At 36.4% G+C, this 22,489-nt stretch overlaps 1 protein-coding gene across 1 annotated transcript in view; it reads left to right on the top strand.

Annotated features, from left to right (window-relative positions):
• The window catches only part of LOC107553949 (cadherin-13-like), a 208,777-nt gene that overhangs the window by 90,334 nt on the left and 95,954 nt on the right, over window positions 1-22,489 (top strand). The window contains exon 8 of the mRNA XM_016236293.1: window positions 15,412-15,590. Within this exon, the coding sequence (XP_016091779.1) occupies window positions 15,412-15,590 (179 nt within the window). The remainder of the gene's footprint in view (window positions 1-15,411; window positions 15,591-22,489) is intronic.

Raw genomic sequence — 22,489 nt, 5'->3', positions numbered from 1 at the left:
TTTTTTTTTTTTTGCATATCTCATTTAGCACCTTCCTTTTTCTCCCTTTTCTTCCTCAAGAGTCTTTTTATTTATTTTATTTTTTTCTTGACGTTGATCTGTTTCCCTCCTTCCATACCTGGTTTCCTCATTTTCTGTTTTCATCTCTTTCCTCATATATTTGGTCTATTGATTGCTTTGAGTATGTTTTTAACAAACACGAGCTAATAGGTTTTCTGTTTCATTTGCAGTCTTGTGAAATAGATGGACCGTACCCGAAAATGAATAGTCGTGTCTGTTGAAAGGACCCACTTCTTTTGAATTGATTCAGACCTGGGAAGAAAAGCATTGTGTGTTTTTCTTATTGATGAAATTTCATTGCATACAGCTCATGTTCAGTTAAATAAAAAGCCATTTTAAATGCCAAAATGTTGCATAAGGTTGCCCCCAAGAAATCCATTCAGCTAAACCTGTTTGTATCTCTTGCTTTAGATTTGAGTGGCATTTTCCTAAATGCAAATGTTTGGGACTTGAAATGTCAAATTCAGAGCTCTTTGTGTTGTTTTCGACTGTCCTTTTGGCTGGCTGCCGCCCATCACAGCAGAAAATACTGCAGGGATGTCAGATCCGTGCGAGTCGCCTTAATGATGTTTAGCTCGCTAGCAGATGTTGCGTTGAAAGGCCCGTCAGTTTTGCACCATCAGCTACTGTCTCTTCGTATAGCTTGAGCCGAGTGGAGACGCTGAACACTCACACATGCACATATGACACATGTCTTCCTGTCTCTGCTGCCATTCGAACTGGTCTGGTCACATGACTGCACAGCTTCCCATCTTGTTTTTAACAGAGTTTTTAACTGGTAGTATTGTGTGGATGTGTGTGTGTGTATATATATATATTTTAACCCAGGCTCATTGCAAACATCACCTTTAATTTTTGCAAAAACATACCTACAGTTGTACCTATACAGTGCAGTTTCCAGTTGAAATGAAAACTAGAGGCAGCAAAACAACAACTTTCATTTCTTTTCAAACTAATTATTGGGGCAAATTATCAATTCATAAAGACTTAATTTTCCATGGTTCCTCACACAATCCTGTGTTATGACCTCAAAACACTTTGATCACAGTGCATGATTTGTAAACTAATATAATCTGATGTTTGCATAAAATATCCATCACATAATGTGCTTTTCTGATGTAGTAAACTTGCTCAGTTGCTCACCCGGTACAGCATTACAATTGCAATGTGGAGCGCTCGGGTAAGAGTCTTGTGAAACACAGTTCACCAAAAGAGCTCAAAGCTGTATTAGAACAAGGTAACATAGCATGGTTGCTTCAGTAAATTAATTTTTGTCCACTTGTGCTTCTGCCTTTTGTGTGTTGTTGGAGCCTGTGTAAAACACCTGTTCCCTACAGGCATAGTCCACCTATCATTTATTTACCTTCACGTCCTTTCAAACCTAAATGTATTTCTTTCTTCTGCTGAACACCAAAGAAGATATTTCGAATAATGTTGATAACCAGTTTCAACATTGACTTCCTTTGTATTTGTATTTTTATTTTATTTTATTTTTTTATTTATTTTTGTCCATACAATGGAAGTCAAGAGAAACTGTAATACTAACATCCTTCAAAATATCCTCTTTTATGTTCCACAGAAAGCCATACAGGTTTGAAACATGAGGGTGAGTAAATAATGACAGAATTTTCATTTTTGGTGGATTAGTCTAGCAAATAATTCTGTCAGTTGACTATATATTTAGAAAGGCTTCATCATATTTATCTGCCTGTGACTGAGAGATGATGTACATGAGAATGTATGTGATTATTTTTTATTTAAACAGTAAATTAATTTTTGTCCACTTGTGCTTCTGCCTTTTGTGTGTTGTTGGAGCCTGTGTAAAACACCTGTTCTCGGGGTGTTATCAGGTAAGGTGTAGCTCATCACAATTGCTTTGGTGATGGAACCGTTTTAAATTCTAGTAACTTCCTCAACAAGAGAACATGGCACTTCAAAGCAGCCTTTTCTGTTAGATCTCCAATTCCCATACCCAAATCATGGCTTGGCTGGTGCATATGTATTCATTGACTGTCACCATGTGGAGAGTGTGTTCTTCCTCCACTGAATTGTCATGCTCGACATGTCAGCAGACTACTGCATGTTATGGAAAATCATTGGAAAGGTGGTGCAAAGTTGTCAGTGTTGATGGACAGGGAGAGATTGGTCATTGGCAAACAAAGATTTTATTACAGTTAAAGTTTGTTATTATAATTTTCCTCTGCTAGAGTGCTAATCAATCTTCTTGTAGACAAAGAAGCACAAGATTTTTGAAACATTAAAGAGGGCTTTTAGAATTTCAAAGTTATTTTTTTTCTATTAACTTATTGAAATCACTATATAGACTTTAAACCGCAGCAGAGGACAAGCAGCAGTTTGTGATTTAATCTGTCTGCTGATACAGACCAGAATGATTAATTAGTCTTTGAGACTAAAGAAAAGTTCTGCCACATCCCTTAGTAGATTAATGGACTTGTTGCAGAGCAAAAAGACTACTTAGTTTAGTACTTTTTTCATTAAGTGTATCATAGATCGTGAACAGATTTAATTAATTAAGAGTTTTTTTTTTCTTCATACTGCTGTCACAGCTATTGTTTCCACTTTGGATGGTTCATTATTTTAAAAACATCATGAATGTGCTCTTTTAAAACTGCAGATTTTCACATATTTACAATGAAAATATATATATATATACACTACTTTTCAAAAGATTGAGGATTTTTAAAAATATTTTTGAAATAATTATCTTACACTCACCAAGACTCTATCTGATCTAAAATACAGTAAAACAGCAATATTGTAAAATATTATTACAATTATTTTTATTTTTGTATATTCTAAAATGTAATTTATTCCTGTGATGGCAAAACGGAAATTTCAGCAGCCATTTCTTCAGTCTTCAGTGTCACATCCTTTAGAAATCATTCTAATATCCAGATTTGGTGCTCAAAAAATGTTTTGCACTTTTTCATTTTTTATTGTTTTTTTATTTTTTATTTTTTTAAAAGTTGTGCTGCTTAATTTTTATTTTATTTTTTTAAAGATTTTTTGATGAATACCAGCACCTTTCCTGACATTTAAATGTCTTTACTGTTTACTGTTGATCTGTTTAACCCGTCACTGATAAATAAAATTAATTAATTAAAAATAAATCTTATTGACTAACTTTTGACGAGTGCAAAGTATCAAGTTAAATTACATAAAGTTAAGGTTTATACATTGTTAATAGCCAAGCTTTTTTTAACTGTTGCAGAACAGTCTGATTAATTTTGCAATGCTCTGTCTTTACTTGCTAAGGGAGGTTCATATGTTGTCGAAAACTACATCACTGCAAATGTACCTTTCTTCAGAAGTTTTAGATCCAAGTGAAACAGCATTTCAACCAATCCTCAGTGCAATCCTATGTGTGCTGAGACATCACCTTAAACCTCACTGGGCTACCAGAGGTTCATTTGGACAGCTCCATGAGCCCTGGGACCTGAACTACATCTGTGCTCTTTAAACCACACAGACAGAAAATTTTATAGAACGGGCCCCAGAGGAGACAGTTCATCGCTGGGGTCTCAACCGACAGGAAGTAACCGAGGAGGACGGGTTCTGACCCTGAGCTGTCAAGCATTCTGTAAACAGTTTTGGAGGGTGACGCATCGGGTAAAGATCTGGGATTTCAGTAACTTTGTTCTGTCTTGTTTTACATGCCTCTAGTGCAAGGATCTTGGGTTTGAAAGCAATTCAGTGTTGACAGGCCCAGTAATTCTCTGCAGTTCTGTTCTAAAGAGGCGAAGTTCTAAAAGCCTCTGACATGTAAATGACCATGGTCTCATGAATCTATGAAATGTTCTCATTCAGAAAGCAAGATTTTTTTTTTGTCAAAGACTCCGTCTTTAGGGTTTCGACAGTCCTGATGTTGACATTATTTATTTTCTCTTTGAGTTTCTTTGGACGCTGTGGGGAAAGACTTTGACTTTTAAGTTCACAAAGGGAAACGGGGAGCAATTCTTGTTCTGTAAAAAAAGGGAAACTAATATCCCCAGGCACTTTTAGGCCAGGGGCATAGTGGATTCTGTGAGAGAATAATTTCAGCTGTGTCTTCGCATGCTGTGGTCTATTTGCTGTAGTCTTCGGTCTGTGTTCAGTGAGTTCCCAACGTGTGCTTGTGTTAGCATGCATGCTGTTGTTGTGAGTTGCTTGATTGTGTGAGTGTTTGTCAGAAAGGTGTCATAAGGCTGCTGCCTGCTGTCAGGTTGTAGAAGAGAGTGTGTGACCACACACCACTGATGAGGTGTCAGAGACCGTCCACCATTACAGCTCCTGGTGGAAGCGGTGGGTCAGTAGAAAGAGGCAAGCCAGAAAATCATCCCTACAGGCATAGTCCACCTATCATTTATTTACCTTCACGTCCTTTCAAACCTAAATGTATTTCTTTCTTCTGCTGAACACCAAAGAAGATATTTCGAAGAATGTTGATAACCAGTTTCAACATTGACTTCCTTTGTATTTGTATTTGTATTTTATTTTATTTTTTTATTTATTTTTGTCCTTACAATGGAAGTCAAGAGAAACTGTAATACTAACATCCTTCAAAATATCCTCTTTTATGTTCCACAGAAAGCCATACAGGTTTGAAACATGAGGGTGAGTAAATAATGACAGAATTTTCATTTTTGGTGGATTAGTCTAGCAAATAATTCTGTCAGTTGACTATATATTTAGAAAGGCTTCATCATATTTATCTGCCTGTGACTGAGAGATGATGTACATGAGAATGTATGTGATTATTTTTTTCTATCCACTTCCAAGCAAATAGTCCAAATCTCAGGTAAAAAAAATATAGTATTACTTTTTTAATGTTTAAATAAATGTACTTATCCAGGTCTAAAAACATTGAGCATGTGTGATGTTTGATTTATATAATTGTTTTGCTAAAAAATGCTAAAGATTATCCATTATTAAAGGTTTTGTTTGATAATGGCTAATCTTTTTAATAGAGTGCAATTTAATTTAATGTTTCATACTTTACCCCATAAATACTATTATGCAATAAATATTCTGAATGTTAAACAAATGATGCCATTGTGAAATAACACTTTGGAATGGGCTGGCTTGCTTAATGATTCATTCATTCATTCATTCACTCACTCACTCACTCACTCACTCACTCACTCACTCACTCACTCACTCACTCACTCACTCACTCACTCACTCACTCACTCACTCACTCACTCACTCACTCACTCACTCACTCACTCACTCACTCACTCACTCACTCACTCATTAATTCATTTATGTTATGTTATATATGCTCTTTTGTAATGTCAGAGCAGACATCTTGAAAGGCAGTTTAATTTGTTTAGAGTCTAGAGGACATTTTAAGTAAAGCATGGCACAGTTTACTTCACTCTCCATTGCCTGTTTTGAATTTAATTGAATTGCATTATGAAATTTAGGTTTATATTAAGCCAGGCAAACATTAAACCTGAATGATACAATCTGAGCTGTTGTTTGCATTGCAACAAGACTTGATGACTGAGCAAAATGTCATTTCACCCGAGCTTGATGTCTCCTTAAACATTAATTTTGCCCCGCTGAGGACTGCCGTTCTGCGTTCTGGTTTGATGAGCACAGCCATAGTAAGACACACATTATGTTTTAGCCGCGGCAATGTGCGCATTAAACCGTACATATGCTGCGCGCTGCCAGGATCCAAACGGATTCCTGCTGCTTTATGGATACACTGTGAAACAGTTAGCTAATGCAGAAAGCCCCCACAGAGGTGTTAATTATATTTTTTCCTCTGAACATGACTGTAAACATACTCTTGCACTCCCTCTCAGATATACAAGCACAGACACAAACAAATGTGTTATCTAATTGAACACAATTTCATTTGATGATATTCATTCCACTCCATTTCCATTGTGTGTATGCATACCCGTCCACCATATCGGCCTCGTTTGCATTACCGGAACATGTTATGTAATAAACCTAATAGAAAATTAATACACAATGTGTTGCTAATAGGAAGTGATGACATTCTGCACCTTAATCAGCTGCCACCATTGTTCCTGTGACTGCTGTCCTTTTCCTGAACTAGTAAAAAAAAAAAAAGATGTTTCATACTGTAAATGGGAAAGCTTCAAATTTGTGAAGAAATCTGTATTTGCTGTATTTTAGTGGTTGTTGGAACAGTGTGTTAACAGTGCTAATGTTGGGGCAATGATATGTTATTTGCACTAGTGAATCAGTTGTTTAGACAGTTTGTTCGTTTCAAATAGAAATGACTGACGGATACAGTTCAGTACAGAAGTCTCCTCGGGAGTCTAATATGCTGATTTGGTGCTCAAGAAACATGTCTTATTATTAGCAATGTTGAAAACAGTTGTGCTACTTAATATTTTGGTGGAAAGTAAGATGGCTGCTGAAACATTTTCCAAAATGGTTATTTTAAATTGTAAAAATATTTTACAATATTACTGGGTTTACTGGATTTGACCATATAAATGCAGCCTTTGTGTGAATAAGAGACTTCTTTCAAAAACATAAAAAAAATCTTAATGATTCCAATCTTTTACAGTAGTGTATATATATTGTATTGTATTGCATTACATTACGTTACGTTCTATTCTATTCTATTCTATTCTATTCTATTCTATTCTATTAAAAAAACTACCAAGCACCTGGGTAAAAACATTAAAAGTAACCCAATAAAATGACCCAACAGGCTGAACCCAGCATTGGGTTAAAAAAAAGAGGTTATTATGTTCCTTTTGAAGTTGCGTCACTGTTTAATCAACCGTTTGTGTGTATGGGTACATGTGGCTCTGCACTGGAAACTGTTAGAATGAGTGAACAGCATGTTTAAGTGATTGGAATAGTGGTGCAGGTAGAATTTAATTAGTCTGCTGTAGGCTGTAAAGGTGAAAAGGTGGAGGGAAGAGAGGTGTGTTACTGTCATTCTGTCACAGAACACCAGACCACCTTTATATAGTCAAAGACCATTACATACCATTTCCAACTGAAATTAGAGGATTCACTTCAGCAAACACATGCGGTTGTCACTCCCAAAACTTTGCAGTGTGTTTGTGGCGATTGTTATGCAACATCTGTGTCTCATTAAAAGACATACTTTCAATAAACGCCACTTCAGATGTTGGCTGCATGCAGTGTAAAGACAATTTGTGCTTGCTTTAATTTCCTTCTATTCCAGACACCCTTGCATTCTTTTCTTTTTCTCTGTCATTTGCTTTCTCATCTTCTTTCACTCGTCTCACTCACACACACAGACACAGATCATGTTAATAAGTGCTACCTCTTGCTCTCTTCTTTTATATCTGTAATGGAGAAGCTGGTGACAGGGCGAGATGAGAGAATGATGTGTGGCTTTATGCTGCAGCACTTTCCACTGCAGGCCTGGGATCAAACCGGACACACAGATTACATTTCTGTGTTTACTTGCCCGTGTGCGTTGTGGGATTTTATGTGAGCTACCAGAGCTCTGAGGCTTAATGAAACAAAAAAAAGTGTGGAAGTGCAAGTTAAAAATTTGATTTTAAGACATTTTTCTTAGTTTTGAAAGTCAATTTTGGTACTGTGTTGGGTTGCTTGACGTCCAATGTAAAATCACTGGTGTTATTTTATAACAAAAGGTTGCATAGCGGGGCATTGTGAAGCTGAATCTTGTTGAAATGAGATTGATTCTTTCATTTTAAGCCTCAATTTTTACCTCCTGAACAGTTTTTTCAGTCCTGAGAAACTAAGTTAGCTTTTTAGGTTATACGTTTATCAGTCACAAAGGATGGTTCGGATCTCACATTAGAATGGTAGAAGTGATTTGTGGAAATGATTATGGCTTGATGAGCACTTGTTGTATGCATTACATACAATACCAAAACAATGAAAGTGTTGGTAGTCCATTATTAGCCTTTTACTGGTGCCCTGACGTTCACCTTTTATGTAAATCATCGATAATGTTCTTAAAAAGTGGAGGTTTTACACTCTTTGGTTTCCCTTTGGGATCTGACAAATGGTGCTTTAGAATGAATCAATTATAATAAAATGGCTGAGTGTTCTCTACTTATATGAACAGTTCATCGAAAATTCTCTCATTATTTCTTCACTGTCATGCCATTCTAAACCTGCATGCTGTTTTGTTTAACACTTTTAAAAAGATTTAAAGAATCTTCAGACACTTCTTTTAAATACAGTAACAAAAAGAACAATAAAAGTATCGTAAAAGTAGTCCATATGGCTTTATAGGTCTTCTGAAACCATGCATTGGCTTTATATAAAGAAACTTCTGTCGTTCATGGATAATCTTGCCCTCTAGGGAGCTATTAGCTCAAGAAATGGAACATTGAGTCAGGGAATTGAATTCAGAAACTTTCTTTGGTAACGAGTCTATCTTTTTATATGAATCATTTCAAAGTACTGGTTGATCCTGTTCACTAATTGGACTGATTAGTTCAGGAATGATCCCGTTCCAATACTGTTTCTCAGAAAAAGCTATCGTATGGCTTCAGAAGATTTGAATACAATATACATTACTTTTTTTAAATTGTTTATTTTTTTGGCAGCGGTATAAAAAGTATTTAATTATACTTAAGTGAAAGTAAACATATTGAGTGAAAAAAAAATTCTCAATTTAAAGTACAAGTATCTGGGCAGAAACTTACTTGAGTAGAAGTTAAAAAAAAATCTGTACTTTAATATTAAAAAAGTAGAAGTAACCTAGCAAAAATGAAAACAGGAGAAGAGGTACTTGTTTCATCACATTGAATCATCGTCTCAATGCAAAGTCAAATAAAGTGCATGAAGTGTTTTGTCAGACAGACATACAAAAGTTTGGTTAAAACGGGGAAAACAAAACAAAATGCAGTAGCACTCAAAAACATCTATCTATTGCATAACAACAATTAAAATGCAGCACAGTGGAATACAAAAAAATTTGCCCTTTAAGGGATTCTCCATCCATTACAGCCTCTTGCCATCCCATATGTATATGACTTTCTTTCTTAAGATGAACACAAACAAAGATTTTTAGGGGGAAAAAAATCTTTTGAAGCCAAAAATTTCCTTGATGAAAGTTAAAACTGAAGCTGTGTGTGCTTGATGCACAAAACAAACATCAATGGCCAGTCAAGCTATCATGCACTTGAGCTACTGTTTGCCATATAATTATTGTGTGTAAGATGTTTTTAAGTGTTTTTTGCTAGTTTCAGCCCGACACAGTTATCATTTTCACATCCAGTGCCACGTTGTTTAAATAGCAAATGCACTTGCGCCAATCTGTTTGCCCATGGGCATGCTGGTCTGAAAACAAAGTGTGTTCAGGCGCATTATTGGCGCATTGCTATTTTGAGGCAACTGAAAACAATTGCGCCATTGACCAACTAAAACCTAGTCTAAAGTCAATGGCGAAGTATTTTTTATTTATTTAAAGGGTATGCTAGTAATATGCGCCTATAGGCGAGTGCGTACACACTCTGCTTATTACACACACAGGAACACGCAACAGCACACAAACATGCCAAATATTAAAAATAAAAGGATTACAATGTAAATGATTATTATTTTGTACGCCCACGTGTGCTTCATCTCAGGGGGCTTTGGTGGATTCCAGCTTGTCCCGTAAATTGTCTGCTCGCGCACTTTAACCTTGCACACAAGCAGATCTATTTCATCCTTGGAGAAGCATTCAGTCTATGATCTTGCAAATTCCGCCATGTAAATACACTGCAAAAATGACCAGGATTTTAACAGTAAAAGACTGTAAAATGCTACAGTAAAAACCAATTAATTGGTTAATGGTAAGTTTCCCTACTATATACGGTGATGGTGAAATTGACATTCCCAGAATTCCCTGCGTTACATTTCACCTTGGGTGCTTTTCCATTGAAATAACTGTTTCTTCTTAGTTTTTTCTTATCAGTTGTGTACATTAGGGTTGTATGTTACATCTAATGTTGTTAAATTAATGTTTATTGCATATTTCAGTTTCATGTGTGTTACCATTATGGTATTTAGTGTTTGTGTGAATGACATTGTGCACCTTCTATACATATTAGTGTTTAAAAGCTGCTTGGGATGGGCTTTGGTTCATCATGTGACTTTCTCATCACCACCTGCTTTTGGTGGTTATCAGTGTATTACAAAGGTACAAAACAGGTTTCAGTACTTCCATGGGTTGGTATATTAAAATAGCAAAAGTGGATTCAGACATGCCCTAAGTGCACCTGTGCCATGCGCTTGGTTAAAATAGGGCCCTATGAGTCATTGTTGAATGGAAAAGACTTACATTTTCTCAAAAATATCTAATATTTTGCTCCGTAACAGAAGTAATGCCATTCAGATTTGAAATGACATGAGGGTGAGTAAATACTGACAGAAATTCCTCTTTTGGAGGAATATCTTTTTCTGTCATTCATTTCATCTCCTAGACCAGTGTTAACCTAGCTACTTGTTGAGCATAAATATGTAACTTGCAAAAAATCTATAAAAAACTTTTTGTATGTTTTCCTTTAGCTTAGGTGCAGCATTTTACAATACGAGTGTGAATGTGTGAATGCGAAGTTTCAAGTGTTTCTTCCTTATACAGCACTGTTTCTGCTATGGGACTACACTTTGAAGCAATGAGTAAATTGCAGTTCAGGGGTTTTCATAAAAATGGTGCTTACTCGCCACGGTGTAATGAAACAACAGGAACGTAGAATAGCCAGACTATGCCTGCGGACTTCTTTTAGACAGACCGCTGAATTTCACTTGATTGCCTTTAACCAAGGGAGAATAGGCAAGCTGGGTCTTTCAGGGCAAGAAGGCCGCGAATTTCACCGCTGTGCTCCATTCCACATTGTAGTCCATTTATCTTTGTCCAGAACCTCTAGATGTATTGAATTACCTCCCAAAATGAAGGGTAATAGCACTCTGTGCTTTGCTGTTGCTATGTAGCAGAGATGGTCTATAAAAAGCCACACTATTTAGAATTTTGTGCTTTTTGAAGTCTCACCAATCATGTGCCGCAAAGTTTCAAACGTCCTTTGAATAAATCTCCATCCATTCCATTCCAAAAAAAATAATTTGGTAGATTTCGGATAGAAGATTAGCCTCATTATTTGCGCACTTTAAACTTATCCAAAGTCCAAAGATAGCACAGTGATCCCTTGTCCAGTAGCTTCATTGTCTGTTTTCCCTGCAGACCTCTCGCCCTTCCTCTCTCTCCCTTTCATCTCGGTATCTAGTCAGATCACTCGCTCACACACACCTGCTCCATCATTATTTCATCCTGTCTCAATCTTTCCCCCCGTTCTTTCCTATTATAAAGCCCATCACACAGTGCGCAGGCTTTCCCAGTGTGAATGAGATCCTGAAGTCATATTGATTTCCCTGGATGTCTATAATAGAGGATGTGCCACGTGTGACACCGGCCTTGTTTTAGCGCACTGTAGCCCTTACTTTCTTTTTAACTCTCATTGTACAGTGCTGTATAACTGAAAACAGAGAGGTGGACTAAATATGAATTGTGCCTGCTGATGGTATTGTTTATTTGCACATGCTTGCATTGTTTTAGCACCTAAAAGAATTATGAAACTGTTAAAAATGCAATTGTTCCGGCAAAATTAGCACTGAATGTGATTTGCTGTTCTCTGCTAGGTTGTCAGGGATCTAGCATATTATGATGGGATGGTATTGTTACACCACTGAGATTTATATTTATATTTTACTTTCAATAATATCATGTTACTGTCTACGTACTTCCCAATATAATATTTTTAAAGGAATAGTTAGCATAACATTTTTTTTGTCCATACACTACACAAAATAAATGTATGCATAATGAATAAATAAATAGAAAAAAAACCCTGAATATCACAAAATAATTTGTAAACAAGCAGCTTCTACAATAATTAAATTTTTAATTTTTAATTGTATTGATTAAATGGGCAAATAAGTACATTTACACAGAAATTAAATTTTTGTGCTGAAATAAATTGTGAAATAAATCATATATAAATATGACCTTTTAATGGCGTGACACAATTGAAGTTATTATTATGTAAAACCTCTCCTCCACAAAAGCTTAAGGGCCCAGCTTTTTAGCCAGCTCTTGGTTTTAAGCAGCTGGGGCCATGTCGAAGTGGAAGGCACCCTGTGGAGAAGCCCACGGTTTTGGAAGGTACACCACTGCCTTCGGTTCTGGAGTGGGGCTCTGTGATTGGCACCCACCGGGCTTCAGCTGTTGTCAGAAGGCAGAGATGCCCACTGAAATGCCTTGATCTTCCAAACAACACATTCTTCTGCTATATCAGAGAGCAACAGGATGAGAAGACGAGAACAGTGTGCGCAACAGATAAAGACAGCGCTCTAGGTATAGCCACAGAAAGTCTGAATAAGAAAGGTTTAAATTATGAATTATTATTATTATTATTATATACTGTTAAAAAAAAAAAAAAAAATCCATAACTTTTTTTTTCACAGATTCAAAGTAAAAAATTAAATGTTAAAGTATATTAAAATAGAAAATTATTTTAAAGTTATTTTAAACTAGAATAATACTTCACAATATTACTGTAATATAATATAATAATATAATATTTTGAAATATTATTCCAATTTAAAATTATATATATATATATATATATATATATATACATACATACACACACACACAAATGTAGACAAATACGTACATTTTTTAATATAAAATAACTTTAAAAATCTGGTAACACTTTACAATAAGGTTCATTAGTTAACTACATTAGTTAACATGAACTAATAATGAACTGCACTTATACAGAGTTTATTAATCTTTGTTAATGTTAATTTCAACATTTACTAACACATTATTAAAATCTTGTTAACATTAGTTAATGCACTGTGAACTAACATGAACTAACAATGAACATCTGTATTTTTATTAACTAACGTTAGTGAAGATTAGTAAATACAGTAACAAATGTATTGCTCATGGTTAGCTCATGTTAGTTTATACATTAACTAATATTTAACTAATGAACCTTATTGTAAAGTGTTACCAAAAATCTGTTATTTATAATTTTTATGATTATATAGCGCAAGTCCATGTAGCACATCTCCTACTTGCCTGCTCATACTGTGGTTGATTTCAGTATGCCAATGAATGTTTTCAGCCTTAGTTAATGCAGAGTTAGACACCGAGTCTGATATCAAATTAACTGCTCAAGTCAGGCATTTTATGAGACATTATTCATTTCAATGTTCTGCCTCTTGTTCAGTGTGACAAGATGGTGGAATTAAAAGGGAAAAAGAAAGAGCCAGAAAGAGCCAGAAAGAAAAAGTCCTCACTCTGACTGATCCCATAGCCCCAATTAGATGAACAGAGTTGATAACACAGTAATGGAGACCCGCAGATTCAAGTCTAGCCATTTCAGGTCCTCCCATTAAACCTTCCAATATAGTTAACATTGATTCCGGCTTGGCGCTGGGGAGAGTATGGACTTCATAAAGGAAGACAATAGCTACTGAATTGGGCTCAGCTTTGACATAATTGCTTCATAATTGTGTAGCAGTGATTTGCATTCACTTTCTGGCCCTTCCCATCAGCCAATTAGATCTGCTTGTTGATTTATGTGTGTGCTGATGGGAGCTGATGGCTTTTGTCATGGTTCATATTGATGAGCGCTAAATACCTCATAGCTTTTTGATCTTTATGAGGGTGCAGGAGGAGAACAGGTTAATAGAACTACAGGAACCGGATTGAATGTCGATTCAGAATCAAGGGGTCTTGTGGTGATTAGGTTGATTGTGCTATTCTTTCACAAATGTTTGTTCAGTTGTAAAAAACATTCTTGATTATGAATGCATTCTATACATAAACAGAATGTTTGGACAGGACTAGTTTTCACTTACAAGGAAATCAATTTCTACTTAAATGTCTTAGAAAAGTCTATCTATCTAGCTAGCTATCAGGATATATTGGGAGCCAATTTTGGTAATTATGAATAAATAATCAGATACAAATTATATGTACATACACTGGCCCACGCTTAAAATTGTATCTTTGCACATTCTTTTCTTCTCTAGAGCTATTTTACCTCATTAATTTATTGTACAGGTTCATTTATTTGTCTTCCTTCCTTCCTTCCTTCTTTTCAATGTTGGTGTATTAAATTAATCTGTTTATTTGCCATTTGATAAAATTTTTTAGTTTGTAAAAACAAATGACAAGAGTAAAACCATGCAATAAATTACAAGATTTTCAAACTTAATTTCAGTGCTAGGTTGCTCTTCATAAAGTGCAGTGTGAGTGCTCTTGTCTGGGTACTTGTCTTTCTGTATGCGCATGAGAGAAAGAAAAAGGTTGCATGTGTCTGTGTGTGTGTGCAGTCATGCTGTGCACACACTCGTGTGTGTTTCTGCGAACACGCAGGTCGTATAACTTGGTGTAACCGAAACAGTGAAACAGTGAAGTGGAACCGCTCGCTCTGACTAGCGATGTCACGAGAGAGCCCCACTATGCGCTTCAGCATGTGTAATTAATCATTAGAGGTGTACTGCTTAACCGCTGCCTAATACCGCTGTCTCTCTCCCCGTGCAGATACTCACTTCTCCCTTAATTACTTATAATTGCCTTTTACTCATTTACTCTAAGATGCTAATATTCCTATTTGAGGGTGTCTGCACATATCCTCCCTTTTTTTCTTTTTTTTTCATTTCTCTTTTTGGTGCCTGCTGGATTTATGCCGTACAGTGCGAGAGCTCTTGTAAAGGCTGATCAGAGGTTAACGTCACTGATAGAGGCCATTAACTTCAGGAGATAGATATGACTTATCCTCGTGTCACTGTCTGGTCACTGTGACTTTGAGAGGCTCTGGCTCCATTTGTGGCCCACTTTTGTGGCTGAGCACATTCAGATGAGACGGAGGGAAAATGAAATAGATGAACAGCGTCGCTTGAACTGTGATATCGCCCTCTCTCCGGATACCGTCGAGCTGCTGTTCATTCCGGAGGCCACGTCTGAGAGAGGAGGCGAACTGACATGTCAAGAATTGACTAGGATTACAGTTCATCTACCAAGAATGGTATCCTTATTTTAGATGCAGTACAATATAAAACTCGGATGTGCTGGGAGAATCGTAACAGGGCTTCTTAGAAGTAGACTTTTGCTCTTTCGTATTTTATGCCCTGAAGCCTCATTCAAAGTGCATCGTCTTCTCTTGCTCAGCTCGCCGAGTTCGATCGATTACAGTTCCGTTCAGCTGTGCGGTTTAATGAAAAATGGCAATACAAGTGGTGTCGGTGTACAGATAAAACCTTAAGGATATAGTTGGCACCAAACCGAGTAGCATCCTGCCCATATGTCTCCATTATAACTCATTGTTTTTCAACTGTTTTTGGCAGGCACTACAGTGATGACCATGACGGCTTACGACGCAGACGATCCCAACACCGACAACGCTGTACTGCGCTACATCATCGTGAGACAGCTGCCCGATAAACCTTCACCCAATATGTTCTACATCGACCCGGAAAGAGGCGACATTGTCACCGTGATAGCACCCCACCAGCTCGATAGAGAGGTATGTGCTTTCTTTGAGTGCCTCTTTTTTTATTGCTGAATGGATGTAAGTTATATGAAGTAATGGCAGACTGCTGAACAATATGCTGTTTGTTATATTGTATGATGTTTTTAATTACTGGTGTACTGCAAATTTCTGGGCCCCGCCCACAGCTGGTGATGTCATGGACAAACTTTGTATCGGTTGAAATAAGGCAATTTATCCCTCTCTTAAATTTCTTTATTTTCTGTAACTCTTTATAACAAGGTTTAAACAATGGAGGTTAATGCATTGGTTATCATACAGTTTCTACATTTAAAATCTAATTATTTTTAATATTTCAAGTATAAATGAACAGTCTTTAATTTTTTATTAGCAACAAATCAGTATATTAGAGTGATATCTGAAGAAGGATCTGGCTAAATATTCAGCTTTACTATCATAGAAATAAATATACTTTAAATATATAATAAAATAGAAAACAGTTATTTGAAATTGTAATAATATTTCATAATATTATTATCATAATATTAATATTACATTTTTTGCAATATTATTACACTGAACAAATGAAAGCTAAATTAGTGAGTATAAAATATTTCTATAAAAAAATGGCATGATTTTGGTAGTATAAATATAGTATATAAAAATGTAATTAAATAATATAAACAATTAATTGTTTATAATTGTTTGAATGGTATAAAAGTTGTGAGTTTGTGAGATAATGCATTAACTAATGTTAACAAATTTAATCTTATTGTAAAATCTTTTCCTTCTCTCTTTGTATTTCCTGTTCTGTTGTGAAATACTTTCTATTGATATTTCAAGATTTCTGGCATTTAGAAGTGTATATTTGATGGGCAACCGCAAGTTTACAGAATGTTAGTGATGTTAGCACTGGATTTAAACCTCTAAGCAAACATTTGGGTCCCACTTTATATTAAGTGGCCCTAATACCTGTGTACTTACATAGTAACTAGATGTGTACATAGTATGTAACCACAGTGTAAGTGCACATTGGTACATAGTATCTAGGGCTGTAATATTTCTGTAACTACAGACATGTATCAACCCTCCGAATGGTTTGTGTAAGTACAAATGTGTAACAGGACATATATAACTACATTTTGTAACAACAATATGTATAAGAGTAATTGGAACAATTTGATCCAGGGGGTGAAAATGGGTAGGTTTAGGGATATGTAAAGTGGGAGGAGATGGATCTCAAGTTGGTGGAGTTGGTGCACCACTGTAATACCAGTGTACTTACATGGTAACTCCTCAGGAACTGTCCACTTAATATAAAGAGTAACATTCTGGACACCAACCACAATTTATATGTAAAGCCTAACCTATTGGCCGCTGCTGTGTAACATCAGAGTAATTTCATGGTAAATCCATAGGAATTATTTACTTAATATAAAGTGCAACACTTTCTTTACCAAAAAGTGCTGTTAGTCCTGTTACACATTTGTACTTTCATTACCAAAAAGTGTTGTTACCAATGTCCTGTTACACATTTGTATTTACACACGCCATTCAGTGGGTTGTTATATATGTGTAGTTACACAAAAATTACAGCTGTAGATACTATGTACCAATGTGTACTTACACTGTAGTTACATACTATGTACACATCTAGTTAATATGTAAGTACACAGGTATTAGGGCCACTTAATATAAAGTGGGACCAACATTTGTAGCTTAAACTATACATGAGAGGAAAGCTATTCCACCATTCAGAAATATCTTACACTGCTGCTTGAGTTTGTCAATCAGCCCAGGTCTTATTTAGTGTCTGCAAATCAATTTTCCATATAATACGAATGGCGAATTTACAAAATGTACCACAGATATTTCAAAAATACCCATTTTAAAGACTGTCAGATCTCGTAACACAGCTGGCTGTTTTCTTAAAGGGGTCATATGATGTGATTTCAATTTTTCTTTTCTCTTTGGAGTGTTACAAGCTCTTGGTACATAAAGAAGATCTGTAAAGTTGCAAAGACTAAAGTCTCAAATCCAAAGAGATATTCTTTATAAAAGTTCAGAGTCAGCCACACCTACCTAAAACGGCTCATTCTAACATGCCCCCACATATCTACCTCACTACGTGGGAATATTTGCATAACGCCACCCAAATGTTCACGCAAAGGATGAAGGCGTGACTTTTATTCTCACTGTAGTATTGTTGACGCTGCAGCCATATCGTGAAGACGCTGTGTGGTTCGCTGTGAAAGCGAAACTACTTTGTTTGGTCTTCCAAAAGAGGACGATATCCGCTTCGTCATGCCTAAAGCTGATCTGTGCTGGTCGCTGAGGGAATACATAAACTTTCACAGTGGACCAGCGGAGTCCAGCCCGGGGTCGTCACATGTGGTTGCCGCTCATTCGTCGGATCCGCGGGGTGCGCCGTTCTCGATCTCACTCTAGAAAATGCCTCGTTTGTAATGGGTTTGAAAGTTTTTGACTCATCGCTCTGGCCGGGACACGGCATCAACAGTATGTGAGGGGCGTAACATTTCCGTCTCACGCTTGAGGTATTCGGCCAATCACAACGCATTGGATAGCTGGCCAATCACAGCACACCTCGCTTTTTCAGACCGATGAGCTTTGTAAAAATCGACACGTTTCAAAAAGGCGGGGCATAGAGGAGAAACAATAATGTACAGTATGTGGAAAATAATGTGTTTTTTTTTTACTTTAAACCGCATAAACACATTTCATTACACCAAATACACAAAATGATGTTCATTTTAGCAGCATCATATGACCCCTTTAAAGCTTTATGGGTTGAACCTCTAACAGGAGAGCCGACAGAACGGAGGCTTTCTGTTCAAACAGAGCTCTGCAAACAAGCAAGCAAACATGAGGGGGCAAATCTGTGGGGACGAACAATAACTGCGGTGTGTTTTAATGTTTAACTATCCTCAAAACACCTTTAGAGCAAGTATATTAGAGCAGATTCCTCTGCATATTAAAGCAGGGGTTTTAACGTTGTTAAGAGACTGGAGTTTGGATCAATGCAGGAAAGATGCTACGGTATCTTGAGGACAGGGGGTGTTAGCGATGCATGCTAATGAGCAACTGGAGGCAGCGCTTCCCAGCTCCTAAGCAGAGCGAGACAACAGCATGATTGCTTTTTCTGCGGGGTGACGAATGAAGGAACATCAATTCGGCCCGCTGCTGGAAGAGGAATATTAGCTGTTGTCAGACACTTAGAGCATGCTTTAATTGAGGTTATACACACTTATCCACCAACATCGGCTGTGTCCGACAAGGCCAGTAGAAAACCCCTCAGCTGGAACAGAGCAAAGCCATCATTAAATGCATGTTTGTATGCGTTCCAGAGCGCGTTTGATAGTCGGGTTGACGTTGTAATTGAAATGTTACATGAAAGGTGTCTGAATGTAGCCGTTTATTCTGATTTCTTCATAGTGAAACGCTGGATGTTGACAAACTGCTCTAACTTTCACTGTCACCGCTGCGACTGTTGATCTCATATGTGTGACAGATGTTTTACACAATGAGCTCCAGGGGATTTCAGGTGTGTTAAGGAGACAGGTGTGCTCTGTTTCTTTGCCAGAAATTTACTTTTTAGCTCTTGGTATTTTTAAAGTTCACAAACACTTTTACAAGATTTGCCCACAACGGTGCCGAGAATCGGGTTGTGAAATCTATTTTGTTTGACTGGCTTAAAACAATCAGGAATTAGATAAATATTAAGTTTTTTTTCTTTTCTTTTTTTACTTACACGTTTACTTGCTTACTGTTTATTGTAACTTATTTTTAGGTAGCCTGTTTTGTTTTCTAGTTCTCCAGTTATGTTCTGAATGTGATCATGTGGCTTATCTTTTTCCCCCCTTTTAAAACTCACTCTTGAATGCATGCAAGTATCAAAAGAATTACTGATCAATGACCAATGATCAACTGACAATTTTTTTTATTTTATTTTATTATTTTATTAAAACCTCAATCTAGACCATATCCATGATTTAAGTGATATACACACACACAGTTGAGGTCAAAAGTTTACATCCCCCTTTCAGAATCTGCAAAATGTTAATTATTTTACCAAATTAAGAGGGATCATACAAAATGCATATTATTGTTTATTCAGTACTGACCTGAATAAGATATTTCACATAAAAGATGTTTGCATATTAGTCCACAAGAGAAAATAATAGTTGAATTTATAAAAATGTCCCCGTTCAAAAGTTTACATCCACTTGATTCTTAATACTGTGTTGTTACCTGAATGATCCACAGCCGTGTTTTTTTGTTTAGTGATAGTTGTTCATGCATCCCTTGTTTGTCCTGAACAGTTAAACTGCCTGGTGTTCTTCAGAAAATTATATGGTTTTCCAGCATTTTTGTGTATTTGAACCCTTTCCAATAATGATTGTATGATCCATCTTTTCACACCGAGGACAGCTGAGGGACTCATATGCAACTATTACAGAAGGTTCAAATGCTCACTGATACTCCAGAAGGAAAAAAACATGCATTAAGAGCCAGGGGGTGAAAACTTTTAACAGAATGGAGATGTGTGCACTTTTCTTATTTTGCATAAATATCTTATTTTTGTCATTTAGCACTGCCCTTCAGAGGCTACAGAAGATAGTTACATGTTTCCCAGAAGACAAAATTAGTTAAATTTAGCCTGATCTTCAAATTCAAAAAGTTTTTAAATATTCTGTTCTGTTTTGAATGTGATAAAAATGTCAGGTGCTTTCCAGAATATATGCTACACTTCTAAATCTTCCTATATTTGTCTGTACATGAAAAAAGAGCTCTTTGAAATTGCTCAGCATGTCAGTTTTATTCCTGGCAAAGTCATTTGAATGCACATCGCATTGTAATTAAGACGTCCGAGTTTGTGTGTAGAAGCTTCCCAGAAAGAATTGTGAAGGCAGGACACATCTGATGTTCCACAAGAATCGGACAGGTTGATCTAATTAATTGAATGCATACTCACATAAAACTATTTCAGCAATGACGGCTAGTTCATCTAATGACTTGACAGCTTGCGAAACTGTCTTGAACAGCGTTTTCTCAGTGCACACATCTTGTGACAGGTCAAGGGTGCCTTTTCTTTCCGGTATCTCTCAGAACAGCATGCGTGACTAATAATTTTTGTATGTCTGTGTTGTAAGCTTATGGTACCATACCTGATGTGCTACATCAGATCAGATTAATCAGGTAGAACTCACTTGTCAGAAATGGGAACATCACAACTTGGTTAAATTACATTTTGTAATCTCGTGTCAAAGTAACTCTCAACTACGTGAAACATAATTTATAATTAACTGGAACACCAAAAGCTCTTATATAAGCCCAGATCAAGTCCTCAAACCATCATCTGTTCATGTGCAGCAGACAGCAGATGCCCTTTCAAAAAGATACGGAGGATGATCACATGCACCTGTCACGGATTGATCTTTTCCTCTGATCTGATTGGTTCAGAAGCTTGCAGCACTGATCCTACACACATCGCCTGTTGGCGAGGAATACCCAGTAATGTAAATTATTACACAGTGTTTCGGTTACACAACTTTCTGAACATTAACTGGGCTCCGTGTAGATGTGCGCATATGGTTGTGTATGCGTACTTACTTTTGAATGTACTTAAGTATTGAAATTAGAAGTACTAGTCTATGGGAACATTTAATTTAATTTAATTTAATTTTATTTTATTCATGAAAGTCAATAAGTGGTGTTTCAATAGTATCCTGAACAAATGACATTCATTTGCCAAATCAACACATTTCTCACACATCATAAAAGTTGGCTTGCACATCATAAAAGTCTGGAATTCTGTTTGAAGTTTAGTTTTGAGTTTTATTTAGACTGGCTGACAGATTGCAGGCTCACTTTGGGGGGCGGTCACTGTAGGACCTTCTCAAACTCACTTCTGTGGTCATTCTGCTATCGTGGGCTACCCACAGTGCATCTGCTCCGGGTCCTGGCAATCAGAGTCCTGCCACTAAATCTGACAGCCGATTGACAGGCAGAGTAGCCCCACCTTTGTTTCGTAAGCCCAAATGACACAGTAGCAAAATAGACATCTTAAAATCGATACGCAGTGACAGGATTCTGGCAGTCTTCTTATGGAGTATGTCTAATCATTACAGTCCTGCTTCTGATGGCCAGTCTGTGGTCAGATAAGAGCTCTGTTCTGAATCCTAGTGAGCTGTCTTTCTGTCAACTTGCCTGCATAGACAGAGTTTGACATCAGCATGCTATTAAACTAATGATGCTGGTAAGAATAAAAATACATATCACATACAAAAATTGAATACAAGAGTACATGTATACAGTCAATACATGTTGATATTGAACAGATATTATACTAGTATATAGAATATAATCTTTGAACAAAGCCATATAATTATATTTATCAACATTTTGTTTGAATCATATAAAAACCTGTTTCCGCCACGGAATAAAAAAATAAAAAAGGTAGTTGCAGCAAAATGAAATCTGACTTTTTGAATTTTGAGATATAAACTCATAACTCTGTTGGGAAAAAAAGTCAGATTGCTGATATAAAGAGTGTCTGTCTTTTTTCTCGCAATTCTATGTTTATATCTTGCCATTTTTACCTTTTTTCTCTTGGAATTCTGAGTTTACATCTTGATTTTTTTTTTTTTTCACCAGAGAATAAAAAAAGATCATTGCAACTCTCATCTCACAATTCTGACTTTTCTTGTTGTAATTTTTTTTTCTCATGCCACAGAAAAGGTACTTTTTTATCTCTATCTATCTATCTATCTATCTATCTATCTATCTATCTATCTATCTATCTATCTATCTATCTATCTATCTATCTATCTGTCTGTCTGTCTGTCTGTCTGTCTGTCTGTCTGTCTGTCTGTCTGTCCATCCGCCCATCCATCCATCCATCCATCCATCCATCC

Source organism: Sinocyclocheilus grahami, unplaced genomic scaffold (assembly GCF_001515645.1).
Source record: "Sinocyclocheilus grahami isolate Dianchi unplaced genomic scaffold, SAMN03320097.WGS_v1.1 scaffold487.1, whole genome shotgun sequence".
Classification (NCBI taxonomy): domain Eukaryota; kingdom Metazoa; phylum Chordata; class Actinopteri; order Cypriniformes; family Cyprinidae; genus Sinocyclocheilus; species Sinocyclocheilus grahami.
Note: the sequence above shows the minus strand (reverse complement) of the source record. Positions and strands in the feature narration are given on the sequence as shown.